This window comes from Centroberyx gerrardi, chromosome 12 (assembly GCF_048128805.1).
Source record: "Centroberyx gerrardi isolate f3 chromosome 12, fCenGer3.hap1.cur.20231027, whole genome shotgun sequence".
In the NCBI taxonomy this organism is placed as follows: domain Eukaryota; kingdom Metazoa; phylum Chordata; class Actinopteri; order Beryciformes; family Berycidae; genus Centroberyx; species Centroberyx gerrardi.
This window is the reverse complement of record NC_136008.1, coordinates 10,973,727-10,988,003: the sequence shown is the minus strand read 5'-3', so window position 1 is coordinate 10,988,003 and position 14,277 is coordinate 10,973,727. Positions and strand designations below refer to the sequence as shown.

The 14,277-nt window shown below is 40.4% G+C and overlaps 2 protein-coding genes across 2 annotated transcripts; both read right to left on the bottom strand.

Annotated features, from left to right (window-relative positions):
- Window positions 1-3,187: 3,187 nt before the first annotated feature.
- On the bottom strand, window positions 3,188-8,519 carry tlr21 (toll-like receptor 21). The gene is made up of 3 exons (XM_071908598.2): window positions 8,460-8,519; window positions 7,252-7,348; window positions 3,188-6,852 (listed from the first exon to the last, which is right to left on the bottom strand). The coding sequence occupies exon 3, from the start codon at window positions 6,670-6,672 to the stop codon at window positions 3,697-3,699; it is 2,976 nt and encodes a 991-aa protein (XP_071764699.1). The 5' UTR covers window positions 6,673-6,852; window positions 7,252-7,348; window positions 8,460-8,519; the 3' UTR covers window positions 3,188-3,696.
- A 323-nt stretch (window positions 8,520-8,842) lies between these two features.
- cnfn (cornifelin) lies at window positions 8,843-10,942 on the bottom strand. The gene is made up of 4 exons (XM_071909742.1): window positions 10,823-10,942; window positions 10,211-10,336; window positions 9,452-9,588; window positions 8,843-9,199 (listed from the first exon to the last, which is right to left on the bottom strand). Exons 2-4 carry the CDS (start codon window positions 10,332-10,334, stop codon window positions 9,110-9,112), a joined length of 351 nt encoding a protein of 116 aa, XP_071765843.1. The 5' UTR covers window positions 10,335-10,336; window positions 10,823-10,942; the 3' UTR covers window positions 8,843-9,109.
- Window positions 10,943-14,277: the final 3,335 nt, after the last annotated feature.

Genomic DNA, 14,277 nt, shown 5'->3' with positions numbered 1-14,277 from the left:
TCAGACAAACAAAATGTTTTCCAACAAGCAATTGAAGACAACAGATAAAAATTGTAGCCCAGTCAACACATCCACCTCATACCATTATAATAAGACAGATGGACAGCACAGCTGCAAGCACAAAATGAAAAGACTGAAGTCAAGCAAGGAGAGGAGTCAGGTGAGAGGCAGTGGAGAAAGGGCATCAAAGAGCAAATCACATCACCATTGCCAAAGCAGTAAGGACGAGGCACATCTCCATTACTGCTGCCAAAGTAACTCTCATTGTCCTCCAAGGAGAGATGCACAGTTTGCGAAGATTGTTGCTGCTGCACAGGAGCCCAGTATCATCACAGACAGCCGCCTCATAGGGCACCATGGCCTGTTCAACCATGAGGTGAAGTCTATTGACATTGAACGCTTGCTAAGCGAGCAGAGGAAGGTGGAAAAATTTGGACAGCATGGAGTACAGGAAAAGAACATGGCTGCTTCACGTCCTTTTCTAACATCTTACCTTCCTTCTCCTTGCTGCAGTAGTGATGTGGTGGTTGCTGATATGAATGAGGGTGCACTAACTGAAAAGAAAGCAGACCCGGCTACAAAGGCCCTTAAAGTTTGCCCGGAGAGAGAGAAAACAACCTTTCAATCTAATAGTCAGCGATCAGATATCACACCAGGGCAGAGACCACAACACCAACTCGATCTTTCATTTGAAAGTGATAATGGCACCTTCTCCTCTACAAACAGCCCCCCTGATGTATCGACAGCCAGCAAAGACAAAGAAAATGCGAGGCCACTGAACAAGAAGGTAAAGAGCCAGTTGAATCCCCAAACTCTGGAGCACACCCCTAAGAACCAGGAGCCTCCTCACCACCAAATACAGAGTTGTGGTTTCAGCCCAAACCCACTTCAGTTCTCCAGCTCACCCATAGCCGGAACCAGTGACAGCTTTGACACCCAGCACCGGGGTGGTGGTCTGGATCACATATCTAACTCTGTCAGCGCAGTGGCAGCGAATTTGTGTCACTGTCTACAGCTCCCGCTTCTGAGAAGGAGAGACTTGGTGGCAGAAAGCAGGGAGGTGCTGGTGCAGACCCTGCGGGAGCGGCATGGGCCCCTGCTACAGGAGAACCTCGTCAAGGTGCAGCGACGCCTCAGCTTTGGCACTGGACCCATAAGGGCAGTCCAGCTTCAGGATAAGGGACCATCCATGATAGGTACAGATGGGTTCTGGCCTACAGGTGAGGACTGTAGTGCTCAGTGGCCTTGAGATTCTCATATTCAGAATGAAATATGGTGATTTACTAAATGTTATTAAATTATATTATGGTAACTTAAAGTGACCATTGTAGATAGATGAATGAATAGGCTATGTGTGATTTACTGTAATGGGGCATCACAATATACAATAAACAATACAATAAACAAGTATCACAATATTTTAGATCAAATGCCTCAATATCGATAATGTGATGATATTTTGGGAAACGAGTATCCATGCTTTCATAAGATATTTACACACAAGAAAAGTTTGAAAATTAGTAATGATCATTAGTAATCAGTAATGTGTAGCCTAATCAGTAATATGTAATATGGATATGATGAGCAGGTAAAGCCAATCATTGTTCATTTTACTCAGCCAGAACAGGATAATAAATTCAGAAAATTGTATCGCTTTACTGTAATGCAGCCTTTAAGACCAGGAAGAAATTACATTTAAGTTATTTCACAATATTACGATAACCAAAATCCCGGACGATATCTAGTCTCATATCACAATGTCGATATTATACGATATATCGCCCTAATTTCACCCTTCCTATGAGATTTTAAATAGGTGAACAGTATTGATTGATATTAATATGCTTTTTGTATTTTTGTTGCATTAAATGGCTGCTGTAGTGAGCACTGTACACATTATAGTTTGTTCATGGGCAATTTTTTCTCTCCTACTTTCAGATGTATTCAATACAGCGTTTCAAGGTGGCAATGGAGATCAGTCACATTTCGACGCCCAGAGAACAGGATCTTTCAAAAGGAGGAGGAAACAAAAACATTCCAGCGGGATGTCGCCCCGCCTGAGCCTGGACCAGGTGAGAGCTTAGGGTTTAGACCAGTTAAGCTATATTGACACCTTCCCTTATTAATGTTGCCACTATGATCAGATAATTTCAAGGTTCTCATACTTAACATTTTATTTCAATAAATTGTTTTCTAATGTCTCTTGTGAAGACTGCGGAATGGATGACAGGCCCCAGTGTGGAGAAGGTTAGCGATCTGTTGTATGAGATTCTCAGACCTTGTTCCTCCTCTCGATTCTGCAAGGACTTTCAGCTTTCCTCTCGGGCTTCATCACCCAATCAGTTGTTTACTCCCTCTCCCACCTCACGTTGGGGAGTTAAAGCCTCACCACCTCAGCACTGGGATGATGGATTCAATAGGGCAACGAGGAGAGAGTCAGCTGGGTTGGACTGTTATGAAAACGGCTTTTTGAACCAGACCAGAGCAGTGAGAGAAAGGAGCAGTGGGCCTGGATACAGTGAGAGCAGCAGGCAGCCGTTCCTTCATTACCCAGCAGGTCTGCCAGAAGGACATCCAGCAGAGCCAAGGCACTTCCCCCAGGAGCAAGATCCATTTGAAATTGACAGCCATTCTTTTGTTCCTTCTTCCTATGCTCAAGTTCGCTATCCTCAGGAGAGAAACCAGCTCCACCCTTTCTACCATTTCAATCAGCCTGCGACCAGGCCTTCCCTCCTGTCCCACCACACTGACATGATGCATTACCCCCCATCTCACATGCTCGAGAGAGGCCCTTCACCTCCCCGTCCTTCCTTCCCTAGCCCCGAGCACTGGTCCTTCCCTCCTATGAGACTTTACTAATATATGATGAGGCTTTGCATAGAGACATGCCTATGCACACTGCTTAGACAATCCTTTGTCAGAATAAATACTCTATGACTTCATACCATCAAGACTTTTTTTTCGCAGTCAATGGAATATTCTGTTATGGTTATGTGTTGAGAAATACCCAAGCTTTATTAACAAACACAGAGTGTTAAATGTAATGGCTAACATCCCTTACCTCTTTTATTTTTTGCTTACATTCAAGCTGGGACAAAGAAACACACAATTATGTATTGTTTGAATCATTAGAGCACTTTTTAATATACATAACTAACAAACACAACTGTATGTAAACACATATATGTCTTTATAACAGTGCTACTATAATGGGAAATTCATTGCACAGCAAAAGTTCTAGCCAAAAATATGCTACTGTGAGAGCCCTCTGATATTATTTTGTGTCTGGACCACATTGCAGGAAAAATGCAGGAAACATTTCTGCAGCTTTGCTTTGTAAGCTTATATAGTGAAATGCCATGTTAAGCAAATGCTCAATGTAGAATTAAACTGAGTACAGGATATTTGATTGAGATTGCTGTTTCATGCTTGGATAATTGATATTTTTGTTGATCTTGGGATGTCATTTTGAAAGTCTTTTCCTGCCATCACACCATATTTCTATTATGACCACTTCACTCCATACTATAAGCCCCTGTTTTCTTTAAGAAAAAAATGAATGCAAAAAAGACATGTCATAAATATTCACTACAGTATAACAAACACACACAGAGAAATTGGAATTATTCATTTAACATACTGGAGGGGTTACCACAACTAAAATTACAATTGAATGTTCAAGTCTCATGTTTTTTGTTAAGGTAACAAGTAATAATTTTCATCTGATGTTTGATTCACAAAATATTCTGTGTCTGCCCTGTCGGCAATCGCACAACCTTCGTTTCTGTAATTTTCTTCTTCATTGTCGAGTCTGCTTGCCTTCCTCAGTGCCCTCCGCAGCTGATTCCAAAACAGGTCCTGGGCCTGGGCAGGGTCAGTGCAGTCTGAGCCAGGCCACTGCAGATAAGTCTTCTTTAACATGATCTTCCTCATGCGGTGGTAGGATGATAGCTGCCTCTCAGGGATGGGCTCCAGAAACACAAGCAGGAGAACGTCCCGGTGCTCATCGAAGAGTCTGTAGCTGGCCAACTGGATTTCCAGAGAACACCACTCACTTCGTAGAAAATTCCTGCTCACCACGCAAATGGTTTTGCGGCTGCCATATACAGCAGAGACGATGTTGCTCACAATATCGCGGCCCAGCTCAAAGTCCCTGTGATGCAGGCAAAGTTTAAAAGAAGATCCATTTCCCTCCAGGTTGGGCAGCAACTGGTCCAGGATCCAGTGTTCATCAGAGGAGTTATAGGAGACAAATGCATCATATTTGCAGTTTTCCTCCTCTTCCCTTAGTCTACGCCACTGCTCACTAAACCAGGCGCGGAACACGTAATAGCTGTACTTCATTTTCCAGTAGAGTTTGACATAAAGCAAAGGAATGACTGTGAACAGAAAGATCACAGCAGCTGTGGTGAAAAACAGGTACTCTCCTAGGTCTATGTAGCAAACTTTAGTATCGAAGTTGTGGAATTTGAATTTTTTGTTGTCTTGGCATGGCAGATTGTAGAGCTGTATTAACTGGACTTTCTGGTTGTTTACTGTCCAGTTCTGCAGTATACTGTTCTGGCAGGTGCAGCTTAGAGGAATATTACGTATGTCAAGGTACCGGAGATTAGAGAGCATCTCTAGGACATCTACATCAATGCTCTGCATCACATTGTGGTTGAGCTGCAAGATGTGTAACTTTGTAAGATTCCCAAAAACTTCCTTTGAGAAGTTCTGAATGCCCATGTTTTCCACAATCAATTTAGTCAAGTTCCTCAGATTTTTAAAGACTCCTGGCTGTAGCTGTACCACCCCAGCACAGGAGTTGTCCAATGTGAGGAAACGTAACTGACTCAGGTCATCAAAGGCGTCAGGTGCAAGATGAGTGATGCGATTGTTAGTGAGGTACAGAGATTTCAGTGAGCGGAGGCCACGGAAGAAAGCCCGAGGTAAAAGGGTGATCCCATAGGGCATTTGCCCATCCAATTTTAGATCACGGAGTTTGCTGAGATTCATAAATGGAGAACCAGAGATATTTTCAGAGAGGAAGCGAATCTGATTCCTTTGTAGATCCAGCACTTGAAGTGTATCTTGGAATACACGATAGTGTTCACTGTCGATCTGTTTGAGATAGTTTCCATCTAGATAGAGTTTGGACAGATTTTTCAGTCCATCAAGGCCTGACGGCTGAAAATAAGTGATCTTATTCCCTCCCAGGTCCAAGGTAGTCAGGCTGCTGAGACTGAGGAACGTCCCATTGAAAATAACAGAGATACGGTTGTTACGTAGGTTAAGGATTTGCAGGTTATATAGATCTTCAAAGCTGACATTGAACAAATCTGTTAAGAGGTTATTGTCCAAACGGAGTGTTTCAAGACTTTTTAGCCCTTTGAGAGCTTTACGATGGAGAAAAGCAATTGTGTTTATGTTGAGTTTTAGAGTCTTGATATTTGGCGTATGTTGGAAAGCAAAAGAGCTGACTGAGAGGATGCGGTTGTAACGAAAGCTCAGCTCTTCCATATATTGGAAAGAAAGCATATTTTCTTTTTTACAAGACTGGAGGGAGGTGAGGTGGTTGTGCTCTGCAGTAAAGCTTTGTATGTGTTTCTGTCCTTTGAGGAAGTCAAGACAACTTATGTTTTTCAGTTGGTTCCGGGAGAGATCCAAGGCTCCTTTGATGTGAGGACAACCGGACAGTGTGTAGTTCTTTAGATCCTCAATCCCATTACTTCCCAGTCTCAAATCTTTAATACAATTCACCCTTCCCCTCAACAATTTGCACAGCTCTATGAGCAGACTGTCATTTTTTAGACCCATGCCAGAGAAATCTACATGACCAACTTTGACATTGCTTACATTAAAAAGCTCAGATACCCTGACATTGGTTGCACGCAAATGCAGATAATTTATTTGACTCAAATCCACTCCTTTAAAAGCTATCGAGGGGAGTTGATAATTGTATGATAAATCAAGCAGCTCGATCCGCCTGAGAAAGGAAGGCTCGCAAGCTAATGTGGTCAGATAATTTCTACATAGAAATAATATGGTGAGGGATTTGGGTAATGAAACATTTGAGTGACTGAGGGACTTAAATTGGTTAAAGCAAAGATCTAGTTTGCTCAGATTCATTAGCTGTGACACAGATTCGGCCACCCCTGAGAAATTAGTCAGAGAGTTTTGCCGTAAGAATAAAGTGTCTAGATTGAAGACACGGGAGAAAATGTTCACAGGGAGCTGCTTTAATTTGTTACCTGTCAGCGAGAGAAAGGTGAGCTTGTTAAGGTCCTTAAACAGAGAAGGGTTGAGTTCTGATATGTAGTTAAAGGACAAATTTAGACTCTTAAGCTGATGCAAGTTTTGGAAAGCCAGTTCATCAATGGTCGTCAAGATGTTATGATCCATTTTAAGGTATTCAAGGTTTGGAAGGTGAACAAAGCTCTTGTTGGGTATGTACGAGATAGGATTAATTGAGATGGTGAGATTGATGGCAGAGGGTGGAAGGTCATGTATGATGGCATACATGCTCCTTTCTTTTCGACGGATGCAATTGAATTTTGTATGCATGTCTGTTTTGCTTGTATTCCAGTATGGGTCTTCAATGCAGTTTTTAAAGCTGTAGCCATCAATACATTGGACAACACTAAGCACAGTTGCCACTGACACCAACAGCTGATGAGTTAGACTTGCCATTTTGTCTTCTTATTGTAGCAAAAATTTGAAAAGGTCTCCCCAGAGAAAAAAAATCCTTTAAATTTCTTTCAGCAATGCTAATCTTTGTCCTTGTTTTGTTGGTTTGGATGTGTGTTGGATACGTCTGTATACAAGGCTTGTGGAGTGTTCATCAGTTGAGCTTAGTTGTGGCACAGGAACCTGAGGTTAGAAGAACATATTAAGACATATTACATGAGTGTAACATGGTCAGTACTGCATAACAAAGTCTTGGTCATGTGCTGGTGAGTTGAAGGTACCATTTCAAATCAGGCCAAGGGAAATTCTAAATGTGAAATTCTTGTCGGTTACCATTAGTTGCATAATGCATCATTTGCATGTAGGACAATACACATTACATCTGCACTCTGAGACAGAACTACTTTATCAATCATTCATACATGAGAGACCTGTTTTCTTACCTTTACAGGAGATATACAGTAAATTGGAAAAAAAAAATGATAACTGATATGAGGTATCTCTCCTCAAATGTTTAGATCTTTGGTGTTAATTTGTGCATATTTATCACTGTATACCTCTCCAGTGTATCTGAAAATGTACCTTAGATATTGTGGAAGCCCATGACAATCAATTTATCAAAATGGCGTCTCAGGTCTCACTCTCCTGAAAAGATTTTCCATTGTGCCTTTTAGAGATTCTGAAAAGGAGAAAGAGGAGGATATTCCTCAAAACCTGTATTATGGCATACAAGGTAACAATACTGGAGAGAAAAAAGTGACACTTTACAGCACTGCATTTTTTATTAAAAGTGGTCATGTTTTGAGAATAACAGGTATGACGTTCTAATTAAATTCTTTCAAGGTAAGACTGACATAGAGCCCTAAAGTAAAAAAAAAAAATGCTTTAACTTTTATAGTGGTGTTGTAATAGCAGCATATATCCACACACTAAAATCCATACATTTTTGCTGATGGTTATTTGCTACTTCCCAAAGAACCAAATTCCAGTTTCACCATTATACTTCAGGTCAAAAAAAACCATCTGATCCTAATCTATAAAATTATCCTTTATGTACAGGTATGTAAAATAGCATCTACAGTATATAAGAAGGCACGTGTTTAGTTGTTATCCAAGGAATGTGAACTTTGCCATGATGAGGATCACTCTGTTCCTCTTTGTGATGTTTTCAGATCCCTTTTCAATCTGCTGCTATTTTCCTCTTCTGCTTCCATTTGTTTCACTTCATTGTAACACTACTTGATACTGTAAAAATGCACCATGTAAGGGTTGACAGAGTCAGCTGTCCAGGAGCTAAATCTTTTGGGTGCCACTGAGTCTAAGTTTACCATCTAATCATTCCTCTCTTCATAGGTCCCTCAAAAGGTGCTGGTGGTGCTATTAACATGATAGAAATTGCTTATATAAACCTAATTTACAGAAATATACTGAGATAAGTGTGAGACATTGTGACTTAGTTACCTCATGGGACCTTATCCTTATCCATATTATCCTTATCCTTATCTGAGTTATGGTAGCAGTAATCCAGATGGGGAGACCTATGAAATACTGTTAAATCCTCCTTAAATTCTTTTTAAATAAAATCCCCCATTACTCATCTTATTTAAATTTGAGTTTCAACTTCTTGAAAGAGGACATTTTTTAATATAAAAAAACGGCTAAGAATACTTTCAAATCCTCTTGCGTTTTACATCACTTGCAAATAAGAATAAAGATAACATGAATACTCAAATATGCTAGCACATTTGAATTAAATTTTGGTCACTGTTTAGTTTCCATGGCAGCCTTACCTGTTCGAGTAGTTCACTTCATCCTGCCCCGTCAGAAAGCTTCTCCTTCTACCATGGCTATCTTAAATATACAGTGGAATACAGAAAGAGGAAGATAGGTGGAGAACTGCAATTCACACTATTAGTGAAGTGGCTCCTATAAATCATGAAACCACAACATGATTATACCAAAACAGGTTTTATTGAAATAGCTTTGTTTAAATGACTATAGTTCAGGTAATTAAAAGTATATATATAAGTATATATATAAAAAAAAACTAAGCTTTTTTTTTTTACACAATTTTATAAAGAAAATAACATGAATACATGATCACATACATTATTGAATAAAAGTATATTGTATGCATGAAAAACAGTATTCTTTAAGTATAATTACAGTCCAAAATAAATAACGTTCTTAAATGCACTAACAACTTGAAGTAAGGGCAAAGAAGAAAGGGTTAAGTTAGTTATAATATCTAAATCGCAATTAGCATTTCCTTCTCCACGTCTCCGCTGATTTGCTGCTCAAATACAATTTTATCACAGTGAGTCACTGGTTATCTACATCACATAAAAGATATTAGGGTTATTTCTTAGAAAACAGAAATGGGGACTGAGGAATGTAACCACAAGTGCTTTCGATTTGTAACTAAATATAAGATTCAACATCATCCTCTCATCTTCTGCTCTCGTGCCATCTGACACAGTCCGCAGAGAGGCAGGCAGGCCATGACTACCCAGTCGTCACACACAGAGCCCTGGGGAGAAGCAGAGGCATGCTTACTAGTGACAAACCACCATGCACAAATCACAATCTCATCAAAATCAGTTTTCAAAGATTAGAGAAAGGAGGTTGGGTTTTCTTGAGAACAGTATCAGTGACTGCAACTGTTATCTTTTTATATACACCCATGTAGAGTGACCGGACCTGCTTGTTTCAACACTCAGGTCCATTGTATTGGTGTAATTTCATGGCCCAATCAGCTGTTAGACAACTTGAGCTCACTCACATTGATGCGGTATCTGCTGCGGATGCTTGTCCTCAGAGCGATCATGGCCCCAGGGAGGAAGGGCAAGCAGCAGCTGTCACCGCTGTCCTGAGACACTTTGCAGGCCAGGATACAGGGGACGAATGTTGCACAAAGACCTGACGGGGACAGATGAAGCCATATATTACATTGGAATTAATTTTGCTGTGTTGTTTTATTTCTGCTTGCTGTAGACCAGAGGTGGAAAGTAACTGAGTACATTTACTCAAAGTACAATTTTGAGGTACTGGATCCTTACTTGAGTATTTCCATTTTGTGAGACTTTATACTTTTACTCCACTACATTTCAGAGGGAGATATTGTACTTTTTACTCCACTACATTTATCTGACAGCTGTAGTTACTAGTTACTTTGCAGAATAAGGTTTTACATGCAAAGCATCTAATAAGCTCATAAACTATGTTACATTGTTAGAGTTTAAACTCTCCAGCAGTATATGGAGCAGTTAGACCTACAACATTAAAATACTTCTCACAGGTTAATGCATCAGAAATTTAACACTCTGAAAGGGTTCTTCAGAATGAGTACTTTTACTTTTGGTACTTAAGTACATTTTACTGCTAATACTTCTATACTTTTACTTAAGTAAACTTTTGAATGCAGAACTATTACTTTTAATGAAGTATTTTTACATTATGGTATTGCTACTTTTACTTAAGTAAAGGATTTGAGGACTTTTTCCACCACTGCACACACACACACACACACACACACACGTACAAATGCCGCAGTCTTCACAGCAGTCGCACACATTTGAACTCCAGTCTGATAGGCCGGAGGACACAGTGTAGCTTGTGACAGAGACCTGAGGCTGGGAGCTGATCACATTTGACTGGAATGCCATGGCTGTGAACAGAAGAGGAGGAACAGGAGGACGAGGAGGGGGGGGGGGGGGGGGGGGTGTAGTCAAAGAGCAACAGGGGAAGAAGAGACAGGAAAAGCTGAGAAACACAGATCAGATTTGTTCTAATGACTTGCGAATACATAACACATGACTCATACAGTATTCAAGATTAGTAGTAATATTCACGTAGTAGTAGTAAGTCACAAGAATGTTGGAAATGAAGATTCGCTTCATTCCTGTTAACATTTTTATCCCCCAGTGTTTCCTCTAAGCCAGCGGTGTCCAGTCCAGCATCATAGAAGAGTCTGCAGATTTTCATTCCAACCAAACTCTACAGCAGCTGATTTCACTAATTTGCACACTTTCAACCAGAGAAATCAGCTGGTGTAGTGTTTGGTTGGAATGAAAACCTGCAGACTCTTCCATGGCCCAGGACGGGACGCCGCTGGCTCGGAGAGAACGTTGCTTCACAGTTGCACCGATCTCACCTGCTGAGGTTTGTCTATGCTTCCCAAAGGTAGTCAGATGTTTCAGATGGCCTTGGGGTAAATCCACAAACAGGAGGGCACGGCCGAAGAGCTCCCCTCTTATACCCAGCGTGACGTCACTCGTACACTCAGTTTCTGGCGTGCCAAACAATGTCCATTTAGCCTTGTAAAGACAAATCTCAAATGTTTGGTTTTGGGGCGTAGAGGTTTTCAGGCATTTCAAAAGGGTGCACACCTACCATGACGTGGTCCGTTATCAGCACACAGTAATTGAAGAACAAAGTAGGTATATAGTGCATATTTGTGTTTCTGCAACTCGTGAAGCAGGCTTCACTCTTATGGCAGGTGTGGTGTGTGTACGCACTGTGGGCCCTCACTGTGAATAGGCAAATAAGAATAAAAAATCCACAGGGACCCTCAAGCACAAACATGAGTTGACTTTGAAGAAGATTTGTACTCTTGTGCTACAATCCATCATTTTGTGTCTGTGTGTAGCCTATATGTATGTATATCTATTTGTGTGTATGTGTGTGTGTGTGTATGTACATGTGTCTGTATAGGTGATTTGCTGGGATAAAATCGTATGGCGCATGCATGCTGGGGCGCCAGTGGGAGAATAGGGGTACTGTGACTACCAAGGGCCCCAAGCTGAAGGAGGCCCCCTAAAGTGTCTGGACTAAAATGCCTTTTATAGTCCTCAAGTGTATATTTATAAATATTTTATACTTTTATTTCACACTGCATGGTTTTGAAATAGGGTTTGGTTGAAATCGACAAAACTGCAAGCAAAAAAAACTTAAACAAAAATATGATACAGCAGCTGTTGTGTTGTTTGAGACAAACTGGAAAAAACAGGAATAATATTTCGATAGGTCTGTCCAGTGCAGACTAAAACAAAAAAAAATGTCCTCCCTACACAGATTGTGAACTGGGGACTACTGCTGAAAGCACGGTTACGACTGCTGATTAGTGCTATCAGGGTCGCGCCCAAAACCTATAACTTCAGTTAGGGATGTGAGTCACCTGCTGTGCATAGAGCCAAACATTCCTAGCTACACTCCCGCATGCATGTGTATGAATTTCTATTATAGCTATACTGGGCAGGGTTACTCTGTGAGATTAATGACAGAGTGATTGTATTTACTGTTAAAAAATAAAGGGCCACACCTGTTACGAACACAAACATAATGGGGGTGCGGAGACAGCATGAGGGATTTTTAAAATTTTAGTCTCTCAACATTACTTGACTTGCCATATAGGAACCAACCATGACCCAGTTGGGTGCCTGACCCATAATAATAAACCTCAGTCCCCGTCACTGAATCTTATCTGGTGTAGGAATGAAGGAAGGTCAATTTAGTTACATGTGCAAATGCTAAAATATATATATTTTATGTTATTATATTATTATTATCGTCAATTTTGGCACCTATGTATCTTGTGGCTTGGTGATACAGAACCAATGTAAAGGCCCACTTACACTCTGCTAAAGGCCTATTTCAACATAGTATTCAATTAAAAGTGAAAACCATGGATTGCAAATAGGTGATATGAAGCTGAACATCCTGCTCTACGCTGATGACATAGCACTCCTAGCAGGAACAGAGGAGGAGTTGCAGAACATGCTCAAATACTATTCATCTCTGGGGTAGGAAATGGAGATTATCGATTAATCAGGAAAAAACACAAATCATGCACTTCAGAAAAACAGGAGTAGGTAGAAGCACCTTTAATTTTCATTCTGGAGTTATGTCCTTAGCATATACCAGCTCATATAAATACCTTGGATTTTTTTTGGATGAACATTTAACGTTTGAAGAGGGCATCAGTGTTTTGGCTGACACTGCGGGTAGAGTGAGGATTCAGTAATAAATAAATTGAAAGCCTGTAAAGAACTTGGTTATGCTACATTTTCAAAGCTCTATGATGCATGTGTATCCTCAGTTTTATTTTATGCAGCTGGAGTCTGGGGTAGTTAGGAATTTTCCAAGGTTAATGCCATTCACAACCGGGCAGTTCGCTGCTTTCTGGACGTCCATAAATTTGCACCTGTGTTGGCGATCGAAGGGGACATGGGTTGGGAGCCATGTGTGATTAGTCAAAAAGGGGAAATACTTGGACTTTGAAACTGCCGATCTAATATGCCAGAGGGTAGAGTAGCAAAACAAGTTTTTAACTTGGATAAAGCACATACCATGGTGTAATGATATGAATGTTGTATTCGGTGAAGCTGACCAGCAATATATATTTAGAAATGATTTAGGATGTAGCATTCACTATATTAAGCACAGGTTATTGCTCGACTATAAAGAAAAATGGGCTACTGACATCTGGCTCTAACCAAAACGTACAACATTAAGAACATGTATAGTCCAGAACCTTATGTTATGTGACCCTTGGAAAGATCCAGAAGATCTCTGTGTGCCCAGTTGAGAACTGGGACCCTCCGTCTGGCAATTGAGGCGGGCAGGTTCAATTCTATTGTTGAGGAAGAGAGATTATGTACTACATGTCCACTGGGTTTTGTCGAAGATGAATTTCACCTTTTGTTTTATTGTATGCTGTATGAGGAACTAAGCCTTTATTTGAGAAAATGCAAAACAAGAAGCCTGAGGTGTTTTGGTTGGGAGATGAGGTTAAGATGGAATGGTTATTCAGAGAGGAAGTATTTGGCACGACTAGTTTCATTTGGAAAGCATGGAAACTGAGAAGGGAGAAGCTGTTTATTTGAATGTATGACTTTTTGATTTGTATGTTGTACATTTTGATTATTATTTGTTTCTGGTTCTTTTTGTTTGGTGGAACGTGATGCCTCTGTGTCTTGTAAGCCCATTCGGGCTGGGCACCATGTGGTGCACGACACCACATAAATAAAAATCAAATCAAATCAAAGCACATTCAATTAATTAATCTGAAGGAATGAATTATTTTTGCTATTTGCTAATAATTTAATAAGCCTGTGTTTCTGAAGTCTGCAGTGGCATCAAAGGCCCTGGTGTAGAACAAATGAGATTGATTGCCTCTTACAACAAAGTTTTATTGTCATTTTGTTCATGTCAACCTTGCATTCGCACCAAAGTAATCGCTATATAGCATGTTAACCTCATAGTATGGTAACAACAGGTAGATAGTGTTCATTTTGTGCATGAGCCTTTCCCAGGTGTGTCCTCACCATGGATTGTACTCATGCTTTTCTTTTTACAGACAATGTCAATTTACATTCCATCTTCTGACACAGATACACTTGCTAGTACGAAGCCTGAGTGAATGGGATGATTAATAATTATTGGTAAACATTTAAATTGCCATTTGTGTCCTAATCCTAATCCAAGTGCTTGTGCAGTCCCTCATGTGTGGGCACTGTAAAGCACAGGGTGGTTTCTATTTCTGTATGATTGAGGTGAATAAAATTGCCAGCAGCAGAGATAGGAAATGGTAAATGGAACAAAATCAAT